The 24,287-nt window shown below is 38.6% G+C and overlaps 2 protein-coding genes across 5 annotated transcripts in view; one reads left to right on the forward strand and one right to left on the reverse strand.

Annotated features, from left to right (window-relative positions):
- RFC1 (replication factor C subunit 1) overlaps positions 1-12,308 on the forward strand; it is a 37,099-nt gene extending 24,791 nt beyond the window's left edge. For both annotated transcript variants that reach the window (XM_054632695.2, XM_077177606.1), the window contains 12 exons: positions 31-140; positions 1,478-1,592; positions 2,032-2,120; positions 3,556-3,693; positions 4,093-4,188; positions 4,351-4,449; positions 4,882-5,036; positions 5,153-5,270; positions 6,183-6,328; positions 6,757-6,970; positions 7,977-8,168; positions 8,713-12,308. In XM_054632695.2, the coding sequence (XP_054488670.2) occupies positions 31-140; positions 1,478-1,592; positions 2,032-2,120; positions 3,556-3,693; positions 4,093-4,188; positions 4,351-4,449; positions 4,882-5,036; positions 5,153-5,270; positions 6,183-6,328; positions 6,757-6,970; positions 7,977-8,168; positions 8,713-8,814 (1,574 nt within the window). In that variant the 3' untranslated portion in view covers positions 8,815-12,308. The remainder of the gene's footprint in view (positions 1-30; positions 141-1,477; positions 1,593-2,031; positions 2,121-3,555; positions 3,694-4,092; positions 4,189-4,350; positions 4,450-4,881; positions 5,037-5,152; positions 5,271-6,182; positions 6,329-6,756; positions 6,971-7,976; positions 8,169-8,712) is intronic.
- WDR19 (WD repeat domain 19) overlaps positions 9,457-24,287 on the reverse strand; it is a 39,788-nt gene continuing 24,957 nt past the window's right edge. For 2 of the 3 annotated variants that reach the window (XM_054632694.2, XM_077177605.1), the window contains 11 exons: positions 24,115-24,227; positions 23,205-23,273; positions 22,769-22,846; positions 18,277-18,373; positions 16,090-16,214; positions 15,345-15,426; positions 14,569-14,719; positions 13,122-13,245; positions 11,337-11,413; positions 10,568-10,688; positions 9,457-9,789 (listed from right to left, as the gene is read on the reverse strand). In XM_054632694.2, coding sequence (XP_054488669.2) covers positions 10,574-10,688; positions 11,337-11,413; positions 13,122-13,245; positions 14,569-14,719; positions 15,345-15,426; positions 16,090-16,214; positions 18,277-18,373; positions 22,769-22,846; positions 23,205-23,273; positions 24,115-24,227 — 1,031 coding nt within the window. In that variant the 3' untranslated portion in view covers positions 9,457-9,789; positions 10,568-10,573. Of the gene's footprint in view, positions 9,790-10,567; positions 10,689-11,336; positions 11,414-13,121; positions 13,263-14,568; positions 14,720-15,344; positions 15,427-16,089; positions 16,215-18,276; positions 18,374-22,768; positions 22,847-23,204; positions 23,274-24,114; positions 24,228-24,287 lie in introns of all 3 variants that reach the window. The other variant, XR_013182136.1, reaches the window with a different exon arrangement.

Below are 24,287 nucleotides of genomic sequence, written 5' to 3' on the forward strand. Positions count from 1 at the left end.
TTTTCCTTTTTTTTTTTTTTTTTTTTTTAGCAAAACCTAGTAAAACTGGAAGCAAAGATGATGGGACAGGCTTTAAAGCAGCATTACTTTCTGGTCCACCTGGAGTTGGTAAAACTACTACAGCTGCTTTGGTTTGTAAGGTGAGGTCATAATAATGGTTGTTCCCAACACTTTTGTTACATATTAATTCTGAATCTTGATACAGGTACAGTGTGCAGGTGGGTGTGCTCTGAATGACAGGGTCTGCTCTCAGCCAGGTTGCACCTGCTCAGAACAGGGTTACAGGTGAAAATATGTGGCTATTTGGATACCTGTATCAGGTCTAAGGTGAGAAGGTACCAATGGGTGTCTGCATTTCTTTCTGTTACATTGAGAGGAAACATATCACAGTATGTTGAATAATTGGAAATGGTTTTCCAAAACTGTGAGCATTCAGCACTGGTTCTGCAATATTGGAATATTGGAGAATATTTGCATTTAGTGGGAGTCAAATTCTGGCAAGCTTTTTGAAAGGCTAAGGTCATGGTTTTTATATGTCTAACAGAGAGATATTTCCTAGATTTCTTCTAAATTGAAATGCTACTTCAGGATGAGAGAAATTGACAGGGCTATGTGTCCGTTTCTAAATCTGAATTTAGAAATCTGTTGTATAGAGTAACTCTCAATCCTTTTCTCCCTGTCCCCCCATTGCATGTCTTTGAGCTCCGTGCCAACAAGTTGATGCCACACCTAGAGCTAGACTAGAAAAGGTGAATGTGCTGTCTTGGGCTCGCTTTTTTTTCCTTAAAGCATGTCATTTTCTGTTTCTGGTTTCCAACCTGGCTTGCTCTCAGCTGCCTCAGGACTCTACAGAGCATTTCTCTGTGCTCCACAGGAAATGCCAGCAAAACAGACCAATGCTGTGTGTGCTCAGTGCTGTGTTCTGGCTGCCTCTGGCAGGAGAGTTTGCTGATAAAGGAGCAGCTGGGTTAAGTTGTGTCAGGGACTGACAGAAGTGTTAGTGCTGCTGTGGGAGTCATGTGTTTCCTGTTGGTTAAATAGTTAAAAGCTTCTCTTTCCTGCAGCTTTCAGAGCCGTGTGGTATGTTTCTTTGTTATGCAGCTGGAAATACCATGGAGCTTAGCCAGCCTTGGCTCACAGCTCTGTTCCTATCCCTGCTGGCAGTTCTGTTAATCTTCCAAAATTTAAAATGTGCCACTGACTCCAATGCTTCTGCATCCCCCTCAATTAAACCAAAAAGAAAACCAACCAACAACAAAAAAAATTCAAACAAACAAAAAAAAACTACAACAAAAAAACCCCACCACAAAACAAAACAGAAAGTGTCTCTTTTGGACCTATCTGTTCCACACATGGCTATAGAGTTTTTTTTGAATTGCTAGAGAAAAGGAGTATAAGGGGAGAAACTAATTAAAGCTATATGATTTGTCACTGATTTGTGTTCTCACTTTTTATGTGGTTTGTGTGTTTGGACCAGGAGCTGGGGTATAGCTACGTGGAGCTGAATGCCAGCGACACTCGCAGCAAGAACAGTCTGAAAGAAGTTGTTGCTGAGTCACTTAACAACACCAGCATCAAAGACTTCTGTTCTGGTGCGTCTGTTGTTTGAAGGAGATTTTTGTTTTATTAAGAGTCTGCTTGGAGGAAGGACAGAGCTCCCTTATTGCACAATGTTAGGAATTTACCTTGCTCATCAGGTGGAGGGGCCTGGCTCTAATAGGGATGGGTTCATGTAGTAAGCTGTTATATTTCTTCTTCAGTTTAGAATTAAATCCTGCTACTTGTAAAATGAGTTGTTAATTTGCACAAACTACTCAAGAACTGTGCAGTTGCTCCTCTGTTCCATGGGACTTGTTTCTAAGAAAATAACATGAGGTTATAGTCTGGTCTGTGAACATAGATTCATGTGATCAAGTGGCAGAGCCACCACCTCAGTAGCCCAGGATGGTGTTATCTTACTTAGCATTGGGTAAAACTCTGAGCAAGACTCCTTTATTCTCATCTCATTTTCTTATCCATATTCATTTTCAGGTGCATCTTCATCAGTTAGCGGGAAGCATGTATTGATCATGGATGAAGTGGATGGTATGGCAGGCAATGAAGACAGAGGAGGGATTCAGGTGAAGCCACTGTAGTTCCTAGCTAATGCCATTGCCAAGAGTGTGTGCCATATATAGCACAAGATAGTCAAGCCACTCTGTCCTCAACCCATGATCCATAAACAAACTCTCTGCAGAGTACAGTCTGACATGTTTTAGAAGCCTGTTTTGGTGTAAGAATTGTGCCTTGGTAGATGAGGGAAAAAGGATATTTGTGTAGAAGCCTGGAGTGATGAACTTGAGTGTGTGCACTTTAGAACAGGTACATTTATCCTAAGGTCTCTCTAAGGTGACATCTCCCTGCAGTGGGAGGTTCATAGTCTAGCTGGGACTGTTGCTCTTTTGCATAGGCAGTAACACTGAGTAACTAATGTGTGGCATAGGCAGCAGCACCCTTTGTTCTCTTCAGTAGCTCCAGTTTTAGCTTCTGAGGATTTCCTATAGTCACGTGCAGTACTTTGATGGTAAAGGGCATAGAGATTTTTAGCTTAGATGCAGGTATTTTCATTGTAAGAATGAAACTGAACTGATTTTCACCTTCATTAGAGCTAGCAAAGTTTGTTCTGGTGAGCCTAAAAGTGATGAAGCCTCTTGGAGCAGAGATGAGCTGATCTTTCTACTTTCTGCCTTTTCATTCTTTGACAGACACAAACGGGACGGGGCCGCTCTGACAAGCGTCTTGAGCTGTTTATTTTCAGCATCAGTCTCATTACAGGGTTATGGCAATGAAGAGATGCTAACAGCTCGCTGGTCAGGCGGCAGGCCAAGGAAACTTGATGTTACAGCATACCATAAAGCCATCTTAGCCAATCACAGAGAGCAGAAGCATACTGACAGTAGTTCTATCTAATCACCTTAAGCACATGTAGCTTTGGTTAAAACAATGGTGGCCTTCTCTCGCATACAATGGCCCGTTTATAAGAGACAAAGCACAGAGCACTATTCATATTTAACCTTCTAAATATCTACTAAATAAACTTGTTGCAGCTTAGAAAGCTAAACTACACAGCTGCTATTGTTCTATTTCCCATGTCTTTGCTACAGCTTAGATATCTTGTCTGCTGCTTTAGCACTGTTCAGGCAGGGTGCAGCCAGAAAGCTGTGTGTGCCCTCTGGGCATAAGCCAGGTCAAACTGGCCTTTGGAGAAATGAGTCTGGTTCTGTAGGTGGACAGCTGTACTCTGGGCTGTTGGTCTTCATTGCTTCTTCAAGACAGTTCCAAACATAACTGCTGGAAGTAAGGAATGGAAGTGGGTAGGCAGCAGATCTTTTGCAGCTGAACAGAACAGGAAGTGAAAAATATAGGCAAGGGGCTAGGTTTGCACTGTGTAGAAATGTGGACTTGGCAGCTGTCAAGGATCTGATTTAAGGCGGGGACTAATGCTGCTTGGTATGACATTCTAATTGCTCTCATTATCCAGTTATCTGATGGCATTGTAACGTGTCTCAATTGCAGGAGCTGATTGCTTTGATCCGGCACACGAAGGTTCCCATCATTTGCATGTGCAATGATCGCAACCACCCCAAGATGCGCTCCTTGGTCCACTACTGCTTGGATCTCCGTTTTCAGAGACCTCGGCTAGAACAGATCAAGGTAAGTAGGCTGTGGCTTTATGGGCTGCACTGAATTACCATCAGGAACTTCAGTTTTCATGTGGCACAGTTTATTCAGAATTGGATACACCACTTAATCCATCATCTCAGCGACTAACTGTTTTTCAGAATGAATTGCCTGAGTTTCTCTTCCCAAAGCCTTTTGGGTTTTAGATGTCTGTCTTAAGAATATATCCAAAATTGGTTTTTATAAACAAACATGCTCTTTTTTACATGATTGGTAAATGATGGCTTATGATTATGAGAGAAAATTTTAGCTATATGTGCTTTAAAAATTTAGAAAAATATGCAGTGTTCTTTCATACATGTGTCAGTATTTTCTGCTGGGGCAAGAACTCATAGGAATGCTCTAGTGACAGTTTCTCAATTGTGATTACAGGGTGCCATGATGTCTATTGCATTTAAAGAAGGTTTAAAAATTCCCCCACCTGCTATGCAAGAGATAATCCTGGCAGCAAATCAGGACATCAGACAGGTCAGTACCCATTCAGCATCAGTGACCATTCAGATAGCAGATTATGTACATTGAATTCAAAGTATTTAAACAGTATTTTTATGTATAAAGATTAGGCTGTTATTGCCAGAGTCTTCCATTTAAATTCTATTATGCTACAAAATTGTACATTTTGTTCTTTAGGTTTTACATAATCTTAATATGTGGTGTGCAAAAGACAAATCACTGACTTATGATGAGGCTAAAACAGATGCCAGCAGAGCCAAAAAGGACATCAAACTGGTAAGTGTCAAATACTGGATTGGCTTTTACTGTCATATTCTGATATAATCACTTGGCTTTATAAGCATCTTTTGAGCTGAAGCACTGAATAAAGCCTAGGTGCCAAGAGCTATCGCATTTGCCACAGATAGTTGAAGAGTAGTATATCCAGGACTGAATCTGAATTTTGATATACTTGTCTCTTATGTAAGATGCAATTATGAAGCTCATACTTCCCATCCTTTGTTCTTTGTTTAGGACATAATTCTCTTAATATCAAAAATAAATTACAGTTCTTAAAACTGGTAAAGTTCTAGGGTAGAAATACTGAATGAGGGGCTGGTACTGATGAGTGAAGATACTTCTGGATACTGATTTTGTGGATACTGTGCTGTGTTTTACTTTTTGTGTTGACCTTCTAGCTGCTGACTTCTTGAAATGTCATTTATTTAGGGCCCCTTTGATGTTGTCCGGAAGGTTTTTGCTACTGGAGAGGAGGCTGCCCGTATGTCTCTTATAGACAAATCAGATCTTTTCTTCCATGATTATTCACTAGCACCTCTCTTTGTCCAAGAGAACTATGTGCATGTGAAACCAGCTGCTGCTGGGTGAGTTACTCCAAACCCTAAATTGCTATAGGCTTTTGTGTTGGGGAGTCAAGGTAGACTAAAACCCATCTGGATATTTCTGCCTTGTAACAAAGTCAACTTCATTTTTTTTCCAGAGGTAATTTAAAAAAGCACTTGGTGCTCTTGAGTAGAGCAGCTGATAGTATATGTGACGGTGATATAGTGGACAGACAGATTCGTAGCAAGCAGAACTGGAATCTTCTTCCAACACAGGTGAGCCCTTAACACTCACTTTATGTTCTTTAAAGGGGGGAGTCCAGTGTTAAAGGTGGATCCGTGGAAATCGGTGTTTCAGTGTAGTTATATGATATGTACAGTTTGTACTTCATGTAGTGTTTTCTGTTCCACTGGTAATCAGAAGAATTTCCTATATCCATATTGTTGAGCCCATGCTGCAACATGAAATAAAGTCTTCTGCAATGTGGAGAAGGTGGACAGTCACAAAGCATAGAAGCACATAGTGTGTTATCACTTTTGCTGTTACAAGCCTGCTCTGTCCTTCCTCTCACCAGGGTAGGATTTCTTTCAAAGCACAGAGGACTGAAACTTGGTCACTGTACTTCTTTTAATGCTCACTGAAACACTGAAAAGACTTGTGCTTAAAGGATTATGACTGGCATCAGAGAATGCATTGTAGGTGAAATTGGAAGGCACCTCTGGATGTCATCTAGTTCAGTACCGGTCCAAAGAGCTGTATGCTTAGGAACAGAGCTGACTTATGTAGATTGCAGTGTTCTTTGGAAAGCTCCCTTTCACCGTGTGTGTGTTGGAGATCACTTGTTTGTGTGAAGTCAGCTATTTGACTGCACTCTAAACTGGACATGAGAAAAGGCCATGTTTTGGAGTTGTCTGTTTGGCTTTTTTTGGGTTTTGAAACCAAGAAAACTTCACAGGTATTTTAGAACATGGTAATAAACAGGGTGGTACAAGGGATGAAGCTGTAACCTTAGAGGGATTGACCAGAAATAAGCAATTGAGAGAGTTCTCTTAAAATAAGCTGTTTCCACTGTGACCCTGTGTCATGTACCCCTCTTCCCTGGGGACAGTGAAGTGCAGGGCAGTGTGTCATGGTGTCCATGAGACTTTCAGTGTGATCTGAGTTTGGCATGTGTGTTACTTTTTCAGGCTATTTATGCAAGTGTTCTCCCAGGGGAGCTGATGAGGGGTTACATGTCCCAGTTTCCTGTCTTTCCCAGCTGGCTGGGGAAATTTTCATCCACAGGCAAACACGATCGTATCATTCAAGAACTGGCAATGCATATGAGTCTCAGGTAGTACTGGCATTCCTCTGATACATTCCTATGATTCTTTCTTGTGCAGTTCATTACCTACCATCAGTTCCTTGCTGTGCTTGGTGCAAATAAGTGACATGTTCATGTGTTCCTATGTTGTTAGGGACACTTTTCTCAGTGCTTAATTTCTACAAGTCAATCACAAGTACTTTGCATTTTTCTTTTTTCCCCTGAAGTTGTTTCTCAGAGATGTGTTTCCCCAGACTGCTTGGTGTTCAAATACCTTGCATTGGTTATTCCCCAATGCAGGTATGGCAAAAGGAATGGCACAATTTGCAGTTTGCTCTTAAGGCAGCTGATTGCTATTTGCTGAGGGCCTCCTTACCTATTTGTTCTTGTCTTTAGAAGTCAATGTTGCTGGTTGGACAGATTTACTTACTTCATATTTTATTTTCAATTTGACAAAGAACTCAGACATGCAAGAGGACAGTAAATATGGAATATTTGTCATATTTGCGGGATGCACTTGTCCAGCCCTTGAGAGACTTTGGAGCAGATGGTGTACAACAAGCTATAACATTTATGGACTCCTACTGCTTGATGAAAGAAGATGTTGAAAATATCATGGAAATAAGCACGTGGGGAGGCAAACCCAGTCCTTTTTCAAAGCTGGATCCCAAGGTAAAATTCACCAGTGAATTTTTTTTGTTTTCTTCCATATCTTAAAAAAGAAATCCTAGAATAACTGCTATGGTATGGATGTGCTTTGGAAAGCCTGAAGTTGGTGGACCAGCTTAACCATAATTAATAGTAGGCTTTGTGAATCAGCTGTCAAACATACCACTAAGTTCAGGGCTAAGTCCTAAAAGATAAACAGGCTGTGCTTCACTCTGGAGTCTTACACTTTTTGTTCCTGGTGTAAAGGATTACTAGGAGTCCGTTGTGTCTTGGGTATAGAAGCAGAACAGAGGAAGGACAGGAAAAGCTGGTACCTTTCTACAAGGAGGCTCTGGCTGTAAGGGCTGTGTCCTTCAGGCACAGCCCTGCCTGTCCTACTGTCCTGCAAAGGAGGCGGGACACAGCTGCCTGTGTTACAGAGCAGGCACTGCCTTCAGAGGCTGCCTGGCAGCTTACACCTTTCCCATTCGTGTCAGACAGAAGTGCCAGACCTGGAGTGCTTCATGTACTGCTCTTCCAGAACCCAGCTACTGCACTCCAGTGGTTGGGCCCCTCACCTGGTACAAGGTGAGCTTAAGCTCAGATTGCTTTTACAAACTAGGCAGATGTGAACTGAAACAGATCAGGTGCTCATGGAAAGAGAAGAACCTGCTGTAAACTAAACCTACACTACTATCAGGTGTTTTCCCCTAGTCTGAATATGCTGCTTGTCTGGCAAGTGTACAGTGCTGCTGAAGGGGGCTCTGGTGTGACTGTGCTGAAATTATTGTAGGCCTGAGCAAGCATCTGAAGATACACACTTTATTGAGGATTATGTGAGACTTGTTTAAAATAAGCCTTCACCATACAGCTCTTAAACACTTTCTGTGTCCTTTTGAGAGAGTGGCATCTTCTGTGTATCTTTGGTCATGTCTTTCCAAAGGAAAGTTGATGTGGAATCTGTCAGTAAGTTTCTAACAATCTACAGTTCCTAAACTGATGCTCAGTTTCCTTCCTTCTACCCTGCCAGGTGAAAGCAGCTTTCACACGTGCCTACAACAAAGAGGCACATCTGACTCCATATTCCCTTAGTGCTGCCAAGGCATCCAAAAGGCAGTCGGGATCTGCAGCAACCTTAGAGCTGAGTGAAGACTTGACTGTGGAAGAGATCCAGTCTGATGAGGATGAGCAGGACACTGTTGACAGTGATGCAATGATTAAGGTGATTTAATTTCCACAGTATTAAACAACCTCACTGAAGTGTTGGGGCTTTTTTGTTTGTTTTTAGTTACCTTTCTGTGACTTTTAACATCATCTTAATGAATTAAGAAAAAAATCATAGAAGTATTAAATAATCTCTCAACTTTTAAAATTTTAACTGGTGGTAGTGTGGAAGAGTCTTAAGTTACTTCCATCCATTGTCTTATGTTGGACCAAAGTGAGACATTACTCCAAATCTAAAATTCTGCATCCAATTCCAAAACTTAGTAATATTTCAAGTGTTGATGAGGATAGTGCCAGTGGCAAGGAGCCACCGCAGGCCTGTGCCTGTGGTTCCTAGAGATGACAATTCTAGTAATATCTTTGTAGGTATCACTAAATGGGGACCCTTAAGACTGAATATGGTAGCCTGTACTCTCTATGGCATTTAGAAACTTCACACCTGAAAGGGGAGGGAAAGAGATGGCTTTTTCCTTAACACTTGACTACATTTTGACTTAACTTTTGTCAGCTGGATTTTAAACTGTCTGTATTTCTGTTTGTAGCAAAAAAAGGTGAAGTCTTCCAAGCTGCCAAAAAGAGAGAAAAATGAAGAAACAACAAAAAAAGAAGGGAAAAGAAAAGAGAAAACAAGACATTTAGAGTAAAACCTTGCTTTGGACACAGCTTTGCATATCTTAACTTCTGCCAAGAACATGAAACAGATCCAGTGCTGCTGCTGGGAAAGTAGAACCAGTGCGTTGAAAATGCTCCTCTTATAGAGGTGCTGTAGCTCTTGTGCTCTCACCCTGCTGTGCTTACTCCTGACATGGTACATGTTACAAGCTAGAACTTCCTTGTGCAACGACACCAGGTGCATGAACATGCTGAAAATGTCATGCTTAGTTACCTGGCATTTCTGCTGAGTCTTCCTAGGACTTCACTGCTTTTTTTTTTTAATATAAATCCCCTGACATTATGTGGTGAAGTCTTGTAAATAGTACATGATGCAAAAAACCCCATACATAAATGGCTTATTTGTACATTATAGAAATTAAGCAGTATATAAAATTACAATAAAATGTTTCACAGGATTCTTTTAAAATTTTGGTTAAGTTCATGGAGTGTTCTGTCCTGTTTCCCTCCTTTATTCCACACTTTTGTTTTTCTTTTACATAGGTGATGTGGCATTCCTCTTTTCCTAAACTTCCCTTTTGTTCAGTTACAGATACAGAAAAGCAGTGAGGGATTTACTTCCAAAAGTCTGTACTTGAATAAGTTATACCTTTAATCAAAACTAGAAAGGAATATTTAAAGAGTAAAAACTGTTTAATTGAAAATATTCATAACAGTTCAGAATGGATACTGAAAAAGAAAACAGTAGGGAAGTGTTTTTTCTTCCTGCCACACATATTACAAAGATGGCCCCGTGGTTTGTCTTTGGTGCAGATGAAATGCAGATTTTGTTTGTAATAATTATCAGTTTTATTACTACAATAAACCAAAGTACAAAATTTATCAAAAGCTAAATAGTTACAGGTATCACAAAATAGAAGTGACACGGCTGTTATTAGGCCTGGGGAAGAGATGTGTGATGTAGTGATAGAGCTTCCCTTGCTGCTTGCCAGCCAACACAAGCAGTTCTGGAAATAAACAGAGGTGGTTAATTACATTCTGAGATACTGTGACAGCAGATCAGGAAAAATAAAATCATCTAAAAATTCCCCAAAAGACCTTGAGTGCATTACTGTGACCTACAGCTGAGTTTTCACATAAGGTGTTTGCAATAGTAAATTGCAATTATTGAAACTATTAACATTATTGAGGAACACTGTTAGCTCATTTTCAGTTACCATTAAAAAAAAAACAACTGAAGTCCTGGATCTAAGTCTTTGGTATAGACAGAGCCATGCTCTCATTCTTAGAAGGATGAGTATTTCAGGCCAGTACTTGTTGCTGTTATCCTGGGATAGATTCTGTTAAACAGGCAAGTTAAGATCATGTATCCTGCATTTTAGATTTGCTCCTTCCAGGTAGTACCCCTCTTGCTCTCTAACCCCCACACTTAAACCCGTGCTGGAAGAGCTGGGGAAGTTTGGATGATGCTGAGATCTTCAAACTGTTCTCTGTGCTACTCAAGCACACCTGGTGTTCAGGAACATGTTCCAAACCACAACAGTTTGGGGATGTTAATGTAGTCATAGAGGTAAACTGAGTTGAAGCACAATTTAACAACCAGGTCAGTTGCAGTAGCAAAACCTACTGGTGTTTGCATGCCTGAGGGCAAATAGGTGATAGAACTGGGTCTCAAGTTATCTGAGGCATTGACCCAGGCTCTAAGGTAAGATTCCTTACTAGGAAAAACTCCAGAGCTGTCTAGAATGAACCCTGTTAAATAAGAAGTATGACTGTAGGCCATACCTGAATTTACTGGTCCTCATCTTCTAGTTTGAGGTATTCTGTGCAGTCATTTATTTTCTTAAGATCAGTAATGTTAATCCTTTCAGAACACATGGGACACACATTTTCAGTCTGTAACAGGCTGTTTTAAAGGAAGGGTAACTGGTCAAAAGCAAATTCTAACATTTTTCAAAGGAGGTTGGGCCTGAGGCACAAAGCCTAGACCAGAGTTCTGACCAGTGCTTGTAACAAGTGCAGGTCAGAACAATAGCTGCTTCTGTCTAAGTTTTCAACATTTGAGAACCACATGAGGAAGGCTGCTGTTTGCATTTAAAGATATAACAAAGGAGGTTTTGCTGATATTGGAACAGAGCTATCCCATTGTCACGTGATTATGAGGGACAAGACATAATTGCTGTCTTAGTCTGTACCCAATTCTATGTGAACTTTGTTTGTTTTGGTGATTGCTGCTGCGTCTGTGTTCCTGCCCTCCCCCCATGTCAGGGCTTCTTCCTGGACAGAGCTGAGAACTTACACAAGCTCACCATCCATCTTCATTACTGTTCCTGTTGGAGCCCTGCATCCCTGGCCCAGTTCTTTGATCATACCCTATCATTTTGGTCAACTTTGAAGCAATGTTCTCTGACTGTCTAAGGTGCAATTACCAAGTAAGGGGAATTCTTCCACCCAGCCCAGCTCTATTACAAGTTTTTAGTACCAAATGATCCATTAGCTGCTAAAATATGAAGAAACATTGGAATACTGCAGTAGAGAAAAAATCCCAACTTACTTTTTGAATTCTGAGTAGAGGGCAGGAAAGTCACAGTGTGGGCAAACTGTCCAGTCATCGCGCACCATGTGCCGACCCTGCAGACAGAAACTGCAGGTAACTGAGGGGCAAGTGTTGCCTGCCTACAGAGCATTTCCTTTTGGACCTCTTAGGAGAAAGCCTCAGCAACTGAGCTCTAAGATCTTGAATTAAAAGCCCCACATATGTGTTACTGTAGCTGGATTACTGTGTAAAATCTCTAACTAGAAAAGGAGCTCTCACAGATGCAGTGTTATCATTTGCATTCCTCTTTTTAAAATGGAAATCTAGGAATATACTGAATTACAGTGTTTAAAATTCTTCTCGTTTGGCAATTCTAGAATGGTATTTGTAGATCTGTACCCAGAGCTGTACCTAAATCTGCTGGCATTTTTGGTGTTGTATATGACATACCAAATATGCCCCCAAAGCCACAGCACCTGAGCCCATTAGGTCACATTCAGCACTCATTTGTGAGCCTGCCTGGCCTTTGCCTCTTTACATTTTCTCTTTTTTGCTACAGTTTACTAGTTTGCTTTTGCTAGAAGGCATTTGTATGTATCTTTTTAATACTATAAAAACACAGCAGCACCTTTGACCTATACTGAGAGATTTATGCTCTAATACAATATGCAACAGCAGACTGTTTTGACACTGACTCTGGTTTGATATTTGAAAATGCCACAGTCCTAATGTCTGCAAACACTGTGACATAAACAAACTGTGGCCAAGATGGAGCCTAAATACATATTGTGTAACATACATTCACATGTACATTGTGTTTGGCTCATAAATTTATATTTAAAACCCTTTGTTTTCCTAAAGATACTATTTCTAAAGTATACCTGTCACCTTATTCTGCTAAACCAGTAGAGCAAAAAGACCCCCATATAATTGATATTAATTTTTTGTGAGACTTAATTCTTTAGTTTTAATAAAGAATGTTAATTCTAACATTTGTCTCTTGTTCAAGTAAGTTCTTTTTTTCTTGCAATTTTAGTATGACAATTCATGTGAACCCAGTAAAAACTGTGTTAGTTATACAGTAGCTGTACACTAACTTCCACCAAGAACGTATGCCATCCTTACCTTTTCAGTACACTCTAAAGAAACAAAAAAATATTAGAACTTCTCAGTTCTGTAAGGATGAGTAATGTAAGAAATGCTGAGGTCACTGCCTGAAGCATTAGCATTGGATGTGCTTAAAAATTTCCCAAAGAGCTTTCTGAAGTTTTGGTTTTTTTTGTTCAGTTGGTTGGTTGGTTTTTTTAATTTTTTTTTTTTTTTTAGTATTAAGTCTTGGTAGCTTAGAGGAGGTGAGCTGTGCCCTCCACAAGCTCTTGTACATGGAAAAGGAAAGAGGGACTTCTGTTCTCTGAGCACTTGAGCCCCTGGGCAAATGGCTGAGCTGGGAAGGCATCAGCAGCAGTAATCTGTATTCTCCCCAGTGCACCAACTACACCAAATGTGTGCTGGGGATTCCTGGTGCTGCACGTGCTTTTTCAGGAAGCTGAAGTCTCCCAGAATATTTCCTGAATTTACTGGCGCCCTCAGGTGCCTGCTACTTGGAGGTGGCAAGTGAGGATATTCTTATGATAGTCAAAGACAAAAAGAAATTTGGCAACAGATTAGAAAAACCCATAAATGCATAAAAATATCTAGCTTGGATCCACTAGCAAACTGAAGAAGTTCAAATGAACTTATTTTTAGAAGGGAAAGCAGCTTTGCCTTTACTGTCACAGTGCAGAAAGCACAGCAGGCACTCACAGTTGCAATGCAGTATGGAAGGTTGTTTTTACAGCTGGGACACAGAAGTTCACACTCTGGGAGCTGGAAAGCACAGTAGGGACAGGCTGTGGTTGGCTCTTCTGTCTCAGTTGTGTCCCGACGTCTAAAACATAGATACAGCTGTGAATAAAACCCTCAAGCTGTTTGAACTTAACAAAGCTGTTTTACAATGGCAAGTGTTTTTACTTTGAGTTACTTGCATAACTTCCAGCTGCTATTTTACATTCTATCAGCTCCTTCCTTTTAACTATCACCCAAGCTTCATCACAATTATGTCAACTCAGAAATAATAGATAACTTTCCATTTAATTAGAAACACCACCATCTTTTAGGAGGTGTAACTAATTCTAATACTTTACAAGATTTCAAAACTCAGTCTACATGTATTGACTATAAAGTTATGGTTTCTTTGTCTCAGAGATTTTCTATGGTAGGACCACAGAGAACAGGAGTAACAAAAAACTGGTTTCAAAAAACTGTAGGATCATACAGCTTCTAACTGCCTCCAGAAAGGCAGAAGAATGTAAGAAGAATTTCAGAGAAACACCGTAAAAACCAGTATCCATAAAAAGCTACGTAAGCTGAGACTCTTTAGGTCCTGAAAAGATAAAACAGATAGAGGGGAAATAAATAAAACATGTTTAAAATCATAAATGACACAGAAAAGGTTTTCCCAAGAGGAAAACCTACGAGGCCTTAACTAGCTAGAGACCAGTCCCGACACAATGGAACTTGTTGTAGGAATCAACTGTCATTAAATATGTACATTTAAATTAAATATTTAGTTTAAGCAGAGTGATTGGATAAGCTCATGGAGAGCTTACAGACTTCACAAATAAATACCTAAAGCATCAGTAAGAGCTCAGGAAGTCCCTGAGCCTTGGTTAGAGACAAGTAGAATAAATGACAAAAGTGTTACATATGCTTGCCCTGCTGTTCTACAATTACCTATGCTTCCTCCTCTGGCAGAAAATATTGACTAGGATCAAAACAAAACTTCAGATAAGGAAGAAAATATCAGGAATTCATATATTTTATTTGCCCTCCCATTCTTTTTTATCTTAGCCATTTAGTCATCTAAATCACAGAAGAGCACAATGCTTGCTGCTGTAGTAGCCAACAGTTTGGCTCTGGATTCTCAACTAGAAACCAACTAAACCTCTGTGGCTGCACTTGTGACTGTAGGGAGAAGATGGAAAACACTATTGCTGGTTAGGAAACATTTTAAATGCACATTGCATTTAAGGCTTATCACATTCAAAGGAAGTCTTTAAATCTCAAAAAAGGGTGGAAAATGGTTCTTAGCCTTTCAAATGTAAGACAGTGAAATAATGTGAAAACAGTCTACAGGCTTTATGAGCAAAAACATAAAAAGTAAAAAACAGTAAAGCCTTGAAATTGTGTGCCTTTGATTAACATCACTCACCTGACCATTGTTTCAATTTTCTTTTTGTATTTTGGATCTATTTTACTCCGATACTCAGGTCTCATCAACATAGCAGCAAAACTGAAGGCTGAGTTTTTCAATCCTGCTCGGTGACACTCAATCACAGCTGAAGTCAGGATTGGCACAATATCTGTAATGCAATGAAACAATGATGTCAAATATTTATTTACCAACATTAATGTTTAAAACCTTTAAGCTAATACAGCTAAAAAATTACTGATAAAAAAAGACTACTTTTCTTCTTTGTCATGGTACAGAGTTGCACAATATGGGGCATTCCTGGAACCATATACAGGAAAACCATAGTTTCAACTCTTACTGCCTCACACTCCTGAAGCTCAGCATGGCAACAGGAATGTTCTGATTTTAACCATTTCTCCCAAATCTTGTCTGCACTCTTTAAAGCCTACTTCTTAGTCTACATTTTCCATGTACCCAAAAATAATTAAAAAAGATCAATTAAGATTTGGTGATGAAGTCCCAGAACCAGTCAGTTCATTACACACAGTCCTGAGACAGTGTGTGGTTGAGGCTGCTCAGTACTGCAGTAAAGTGAGGACAGATTAAAGTGCTGGTGAGGATCCCATCCTGGAGGCTGTGTATAGAGGAGCTGCCTGGAGGAGCATGCAGAGCACACTGTGCAGTTACACTCTGTTGTTGCCCACAGGATCACAGGGGAGGATGAACCTTGCAGGGCAGTGCTGATTAATGAGCTGCTCCCTGTTGAGCAGAGCTCCTCTGCTGTCAGCACTTACGTGATGGGAACTTGCTGATGTTGTTGGCCACTCGTATGAGCATCCGCGCTCCCTTCATGTGATCACCGCGTTTCACGTGAATCTGGAATGCAGCACACAAACCACATTTACTGCAGCCACGGGGGAGGAATTCCTGCAGCCTGCTCTTGGCATGCATCCATCCTGCTGGGAGCTGCATGCCAACAGCTCCTTCATGAAACTGAGCAGAGCTGACTACAGAAGGGACCAGAGACCTCAGCATGGCCCTTCCCCAGTCCTTCTGGCCTTCGGCCCAGCACTTGCAGCTCTTGCCTCACTGCTGGTAGAGAGGGAGGCTGAAGTTGGCTGTAGGAATAGATATCCTGATGGGCATCCATGGGTTAACAAAGAGAAATCATTTGAGCCCCTGCTTAACTTCATTTGCAGAAAAGCAGTGATCTACTTATGGATAATAACCTCAAATACAACAACAACAACAATAATAATAAATAGTTGTAGCATAGTATTTGTAAACATGAATGCAAAAGAAAAACAGGAAGCTATATGTAATTTTCAATTATTCAGTATTTAAAAAAAGAATATGCTACTCAAAGAGGCAGAAACAACTATGGGTTGTCCTCCTGAAGCTTGCTGTTAGCATGCACTTGGATTCTGTGATACAATCTATATGACAATATAATTTATGTACACACAACATCCATCCATACAATTCAATAAAACAGACACTGTGCAACTTACACATAAATTCAATTTCTCACTTCCTTACCTTCACTAAAATATAGCTGTGTAGAATCATAAGGTTTGTAGCCATCTCAGAAGAAATTTTAATCTTCTGGGTCTTTAACTCTGAATACATACTGAAAAGCACATCACGTGCATTTCGATAGTTTCCTTAAGAAAAAAAACCCAACAATTAACAGTAAATTTAATTTTTCATAACAATATCTTTACTAATGAAATATAGGGAAGCAGAAGTTATGCTGATCCTTTGAATAAAACCATTGCATGACAATTTCTTTGGAAAGCCACAAGCAGTTGCTTGTCACAGTATCCTAAACAATATCAGCCAGGAAATTTTAAAAAAAAAATTACACTAGGAGAAGTAATCTAAACAGTAGCAAAATATACATGATGACAATTTATATAATGAACTTTAAAAGTGGAAGATGTTTTTAGAGCATTTAAAGATTTTTTTGTTGTTATTGTTCTTCAATGTCAGATATTCAAAAGCCACTTTTAAAATATTAATTTAGTATACTTTAACTTGATCATTTGCTTTGGCAACTCCTTGCCTCTGCAACCAAACCCAAAACCTGTCAAGGGATAGTTAAAATTTGAATGTTATTTCACTAGGTTATACTGTTTCAAGGTTATGATCGAGGATTGTCCTGAAACCACAGGATTTCATTAAATTATCAATGTAGCTGAAATCAAGTAGTGTTTTGCAATTAGTCTATTCTTAAGATGTTTTTTTCTTGTATTGTTTTGGGGTTATTTTGCTGATTGTTTTGGGATTTTTTGCGTTCACAGAGGCTGAGAAAGTCATACTCTTCACAGCTGGAGGCATTTAAAGGAAATTCTAGTTATTTCAGCAAACATTCTCCTTCGCCTCCCTGTATTTCTCTATCAGCAGATGTTTTCACTCTACAGACCAATTTGTAATGTTTTGTTATACACTACAATTGAATCAAACTGTGAAATTTGTGTGAGACAGCTAAATATCACTTCAGAATTAGTTGCTGGAAAACAACATTATTCTTTTATATTCTATTACTGACTCTCAATATAATACAGCCTTAAAATCGCATGATTACATAAAAACAACTTCAAGCAAAACTGCACTTAAAATGGCATTCCCAAAGAAAAATACCAAGCAGTATGACTTAAATATTTATTATTAGATGGATTTTTAAGGAAAGAACAAACTATATTGCTGCAAATTTCACAATCAAGCTCACTGAAATCTGCTGAAGGAAGAGGATGCTGATGTAAAATTGCCTCTCCAGAAGAAATAGTTACCGCAAGATTGGCGCTTTAAATGAAACAAACATGGTGCTTCTTATTACACTGTTGCACAACACATTTATACTACTAGGGAATATGAAATAAACCATGGGATACAGCATTTTAGATACAAGTTTTCAGATTCAGAGATGCTAATAAATATTTAAACCCTTGAGCTTTTGCATTTCCTGCTTATATAATTAGCACAAATACATTATTCACTTCTATGATGGACTGGGAGATTTGCTTGCCAAGGGTTTCAGAGGTTTTTCCCCTCCTTAGCCCAGTGCTGAGGAGCAGCCAAGGAGCAGCCCATAAATGTTAATTTGCCTGGGTTATTCCCGAGACTGCTATTTTTCCTCTATAGATTTTACTTTTACATAATTGAAATGAAAAGCAAGCAGTGTTATGGTAGGGTTGTTGCCATGGCTACAGAGGAGCGTGAATAATGGAGGTGGCAGCTATTTTGCAGCTATTTTGCTTCTAGCCCTCTCTCTTCTTATTTTGTTTCTAACTTTAGCAACCCATTACAAAGGAAAACCAAGCTTAAAGTAAGCATATGTGTGGTCCTTTAACAGAAATCAACTCCTCTGCCCATTTTCCACTGATAAAAGATCAGTACCAAGCCAGAAACCATATGTAGAAATGGAAATTCTATGAACTGTAGTAGACAGAAAGGTAAAGTCACAGGCTGTCTCAATCACTATGTTTACTTGAATGTATAAAGAACACATATTTTCCAAAAGTTTCTTTTTCCCCCAATATTTAATATAAAGGTGCGAGTCCACAGGTTTTCCCCAAGTCTACTTTCAAACTCAAAACTGAACTCGAATATGATTAAAAGCACCATTTTTCTCTAAGTAAAATCCTACACAAATAACAGCACCCTAAGTAGGGTACCTGAGGAGGCAGCATGAGAGTTGCCATCACATCAAGAAAAGAGACTTACCTGAACACTGTTCCTCCCTGGCAATTATTATGGCAGTTCTGGCAGCCTCTCGGTGCTGCTTTAGGGCCATGTACAAGCGGAACAGGTACTTGGCATCCTGAATGAAATCATACAAAAGCAATGAGTACTGACCAAATTCATACTGCTGTATTCCCTTTCTTGACTTGCTCATCCCAGCACCACACTCTCCAAAGAAAGCAGACAAGCCTGCTCCATGAAGAGCTCTCTGTGTGAGCCCCTGCAGGGTTTGGCTGTTGCCCAGGCACAGAACAGCCACGGCAAGGGCCTGAGGGAAGGGAGCGCGGGCAGGTGCTGGCCAAGCCCTGGCAGGAGGGTGCAGAAAGCCACAGACCACCATGCACATGGAGAGTTGTACAGGGAAAACCAAACAGCTCCAGCTGTGTGGGCATTGACAGGGTTGGAAAAGAACCCAGGGATTCCTTTTAGGAATAGAAGTCTTGCCAGAAATGCTTAAACTGTGCTACGGATCTGGATGTAGACATTGCTTAGTGTGGATGCAGATGCCAAAATCTGGCCCCTAATGAATGTATTGTTCTGGGACCAGATGGTGGGCATCTAAGAGAGCTAAAAAATTGAAAATTGAAAATTAAAGGACAACCAGCATAAAATTTATAATTTGCTACACCAGGATAATTATATAACTCAAGAATGGCAAATGTAGCAAACAGTTCACCCAAAACCTGGCAATCTAACAGCAGGAAAATTAGTGAAATAATTTAAAAACAAAACCAAAAAACAAGATGGCAGTATTGTAGAAAACAAACATGAGTTCTATTTTTGTAAGTGTACTCAAATGTCTAGAAGACTAGTAGAAAAAAATACCAGTGAGAGATAGAAGAATTGGTCTTTGATAAGAAATCAGAGTTTGCTTGGTTTTGAGAAAATTAGGATTGAGGAAATCCTCAAGAGTTAATTCCTAAAAATACAAAATAAAATATAGGAATAGAAAAAAGTAAATATTGAAAATATTCTATTTATTGCTATTAAAGAAGTACAAAAAATAAAAAGCAAAATAAAATGACCTTGCTTATGTTGAAAAGGAAATATTAAGAGAAAAAAAATTGGATGAGTGTCACTATTTTATATCATTAGCAGTGATTTCTAAAATGGGGTCAATAAAAAGTAAAGCCTGTACATAATAATCTTATAACTAGTAAATTGGAATTAAATTAAGCTAAATATTGTATATAATGGTATGGTTCCAACTTAAATGTAAAAATGAAAAAAAAAAAGACGATACTTGCAATTTTATGGAGAGCTTAGCAAAAAAATACAAACCAGCCAATTCTGCAATATTAGTAGTAAATCCAAACACTTAAAGTGTGTGTTCTATGTTAAAATGGTATGAAAATTACTACAACAATAATTGTATTAATCAATGTTGTGTTATTCTCTGGAATACTGTGTGGGTTTTGTATGTAAGGCTCAGGCATGGCAAAAAAAAGCAGAAATTCAAGGGAATGGATATATTAAAGACATCAAGATATTTCCTTGTAGAGAAGATGACTGCGAAGATTAGACTGCACTTAAGAAGCAAAGAAAAAATTACAAAGAAAAAAAATCACAGAAATAAAAGCAAGAGAGAAAGAAGCGCACATGGAAAGAAAAGAGAAGACAAAATTAGACTTCTTTCTAACTTGAATACAAGGAAAAACTTTAAGTGAACAAAAGGAATTACTGTTAAATTAATGATGGAGCAGAATTTTAAGCAACACATGATCAGAAGGCTGGACATCATTAAGAATTGTAACTTAAGAATAATGAAATAGCTCGATAAAAAAGTAACTGCAACTACTTACATTAAAAGATATTAATTATCCACTGTAAACTGCCTTAAAAAGAAAAATTGCTATTCCCTTAGTGGGGTAAACCAAAAATTAGTAAAATTAGTGGGTTATAATTCTTCCCAATTTCTGATATCACCTCATGGCCACAGATGGCCATTCCATTGATGATTAGCAGAAAACAGCACTACCCCACCCAGGCTGCTTCTCCCCTTTCTCCCGGCTGCAGCAGGAAACGACCCTGTCCCAGCATGGACCAGTGGTCTTATATGGTGTTTGCCATGTTCCTAATTATATTTGACTTAAATAATATATTTAAAAACTTAACCCCCCCCCAAAAAAGAAAAAAAAAAAAAAGAAAAACAGAAAAAATTGAAAGTAATTCAAGAAAAAATATTCCCATGTTTCACTTTGACACTCCTACCTTTAAAATCAGTACGTTAAGGAGCAGAAAATACAGGAAAGGATTTTCTAATACAATACATTTCCTAAGGTCTTTGGAAAATTTGTTACTGCAATCTGATTTAGTATTAGATATTCCTAATTTTAGTTTAATTTTTCTTTTTAAAATGTATGTACTCAGAAAAAATGCACATGGAAAACAGCAGAACCTTGCTAGTTAATGTTCCCCGAAAGAGGGCACATGACAAATTAAGAATATATGTTGAAATTAGCAAACACAATAGTTGACATAATCAGACATCTAAGAAATAGTTTATAATTAGTTAGACAATAATGTAGCAAAATTTTGGTGAGCATAATAATTTTGATAATATGACACTTCATTAAAATGCCAGAAAATTGTTGGCTGTGAAAGAATTAAACCAATCAGCCAGTCAGTAATGATCTGGTTTGAAGATCAATGCTTGAAATGATGAACAAGTTTCTGCTGCATGGCTACCAATAAATTCACTCTTACTTTCAGCTTTACAAAAATGCCACGACATAGAAGCTTCTATTTTCTAAAAACAATAATATCTTGCTTGATAAATTCAAGAACAGTCTCCATAGCATAATGAAGATAATGATTGTTTTTAAAGCAAATATATATGATTGGATAAAGTAAAATTTTGTTACTCACTGAGAGAGACTATGGTAGATTGGATTAAAGCATTCAGAAGAACAAGAGAGAGCTTTTAAATAAGGAAAACAAAGCTCTGCACTGAAGTTCAAAACAATGTTAAATATAGCAATAATGGCATTCAAAAAATTCCCAAATCTTTTCTAAAATCTTTAGAACCTCTTCACTATGGAGATCATACTGTAGCTCACATCCCTTACACAGTCCCATAGACTTCTTTGAATGAGGCAGCTAGACCACTGTTCTGAGAAAAGAGACTGGGTGCTACAGTTTCTCTCCACCCAGCTTCCAGCATAAATATGGAATTAGTCTTGCTTACACTGATACTGCACAGGTTTTTCATCCAGTGCCTCCAACAGCTTAATTCCCTTTGGGCTCTTGCAGTTGAATTCTGTTTGTTTTGCTATGTTTTGCTTCTCTCATAATATTATTGAAGTTCACATTTTGTATCAGAGGTAAAGTAAGAGGTAAATAATAAAGAGATAGAGGTTTGGTTTGGCTCTCCTTTTTTTACCGTAAAGTAAGAGGTAAATAATAAAGAGATAGAGGTTTGGTTTGGCTCTCCTTTTTTTACCTTTTACAAAAGCTTGGCCATCAAATGCCCAATGTCTCTAAAAGTCTAAAATCTCAACCCCTTAATTCATACAGAGAGGAAAGAGACAGTTTCCAGCTTCCTAACAGAATTGTAAACCACAGCTGTAATATTAGGGGTGAAATCAACTTACTGCACTGAGCCCCTGTCATCTCCATAATTACCAAACCTTATTGCCCTCAGCAAGGCATAATTTATACTTCCATATATATCATATTGCACCTGACTGTATTTAGCATGACTTTGTATGAGACCCTAAATTCCTTGACTAAGCAATTGACAGTAGACTGCAACACCCTCACCTGAGGTCTGGCTTTCCCCAGTTAGCTCACATTCCAGGTCTGCTGTAACAGGCAGTAAAAATTCAAGTGGTTCAGCTACTTAATTCCATGAACTCAAGCCCAAGTATGACTGAATGTACAACAAGCTCTATTATCATCAAGGCCATTCAGAAATCAAAAAGGATTTTTAAAATCTGTCTGCAACATTTTATGCCTTACACTGATATTGAACACAAGAACTATTGTAGCCTGGTCAACCTTGGGGTTTTGACCTGTATCTCCTACTTTGTACCTTACTTTCTTCCACTGCAAAAGTCAGACCAACTCTGCTCCTGCAGGAAGAGATCACTGCTGTAGCTCATCTCAAGACATACACATGTTGACTGTCCAGTTGGGAAAGGCAAAAGCCAGCTGGCAAACTGGCAACAACAAACAGCTAAGTTTTGTCTCTTACTCTCATTATGAGCATTAATTTGGGCCTCCTCTGTCCAACTACCTGCTTTCATAAAGATGACTGAAGAGAAAATATTATATCTAAGATACTTGCTTCCTTTCTTTTATTTCTGCATCTGGAGTTACTGGGTGAATGACTCATGGAATGATCATACAAGTCTTGCTCCCTAACAAAAGCAAAAGCACAGTCTGTGCCTACCAAGAATTTTAGGACAAAGTAAGCTCAAAATATCTTATAGCACAGAAATGTGACACAACAGCAGTGATAAAAATACAATACCTGGGGCATGCCATCCCCCTCTCCCATAAGATAGTCAATCAGCTGATTTGTTAGGGTTTCATCTTTTGCCCGTCCCACCTATTAAAAAAAGACACAAGAAATTATGATATGAAAGAAGAAGAGAAAAATAACTCACTTATAAGGAGCCTTTCAATAAAGCACTGAAACCAGATAGATATAGAACATGATTTTTTTAGTTCTGTTTGTTCAAACCAGATGATTCTTTGGTTCATCAGCTTTGACATGCAGCAGTTTGTATTTATTTTCTAATGGGTTGAGAATTTTAGACATGTTTAGATATCTTCTTTATTGATACAGTTTTCCTTATATTTGCAATCTAACCAAACACACTCAGTGATGCTGGGGAAATGTCATAGTACTGAAGGTAAAGTTCTCAAAAAGATGGAGAATATTTTGTTATAACAAAGTTGCTTACTGTTTCAATTGCCATTTCCATAGCCAAATTATCTTCTGTGCTTGGACTTTGCAAGAAGTGCCTTAATGCCTAAAATGATACAGAAGAAAAGTTAAAATTGAGATACATGAAATTCATTTTTACTAATTTTTACCAGGTTCTCTCTCTGTTCATTTTGATAAGACAAGGGGCACACTGAATGCTTATCCCAACTACAGACGTAGCAGCTGCTCTTGAAACAACTGAGACTTTGCCAGATTCTGGTGCTCACCTCCACTAACTGTGAAAGATGTTCACAGCAATGTAATTAATGTCACAATGTGATTAATGTGATAATGTTTCTAATGTCATGGAGCCTCCCATGCCACAGCTGAAGGAGCTGTCATCTACAATGACCATAATTTGCAAAAACCAGTCATATTTTTTGTATGTGTTCAGTATGCAAAAATTAAACATTTAACAAGGATCAGTTCACAGACCTGTAACTGATCAAAAGTGTGTCTATCAACATACTTCAATTAACATATTTTCTCTTTTTAAAAAAACCTTTCAGTTAGGTATGCTACAGCAATTAAATGAATTACTCTGCAACCAAGTTTCCACCGGTCAAGCCAATGAAATGTAATAAATTGCTGCTGCAGATCATGACATTCAGTGATTCATTGACAATAGTCAATCACTGATTCACCCCAAGCTTCTACTGCTATGAAAAACCTGTGTGCATGGCAATGTATCATTCATGGAACACAGCCTAGATAACTGTAAACATAAATAGTTTGCTTACGTTTTTACCCTTTTAAAAAAATATCAGTAAGTCTTCAGTTAAGGCACTTAAAATCTAATATGAACTTTCCTGAAGACTGTATCTTGAACAGTTTCTATAAACATTTATAGAAATGTTTATAGAATGGCTTATCCTTTAGGTACTGACCCGTCCATATTGACCACACAGCAAGAAAAATTTCCCCGCCTGAAAATGTTTCTTTTCTGCTTCAAAATAGAGTGCAATGCTCTGATAATCTTCATTGGTAGAACTTTCAGAACCTGCAACAGACAGATCTGAGTGATAGCAGGGTATTCTTATTAAATAAGATAAAGACCCTA

Source organism: Agelaius phoeniceus, chromosome 4 (genome assembly GCF_051311805.1).
Source record: "Agelaius phoeniceus isolate bAgePho1 chromosome 4, bAgePho1.hap1, whole genome shotgun sequence".
Classification (NCBI taxonomy): Eukaryota; Metazoa; Chordata; class Aves; order Passeriformes; family Icteridae; genus Agelaius; species Agelaius phoeniceus.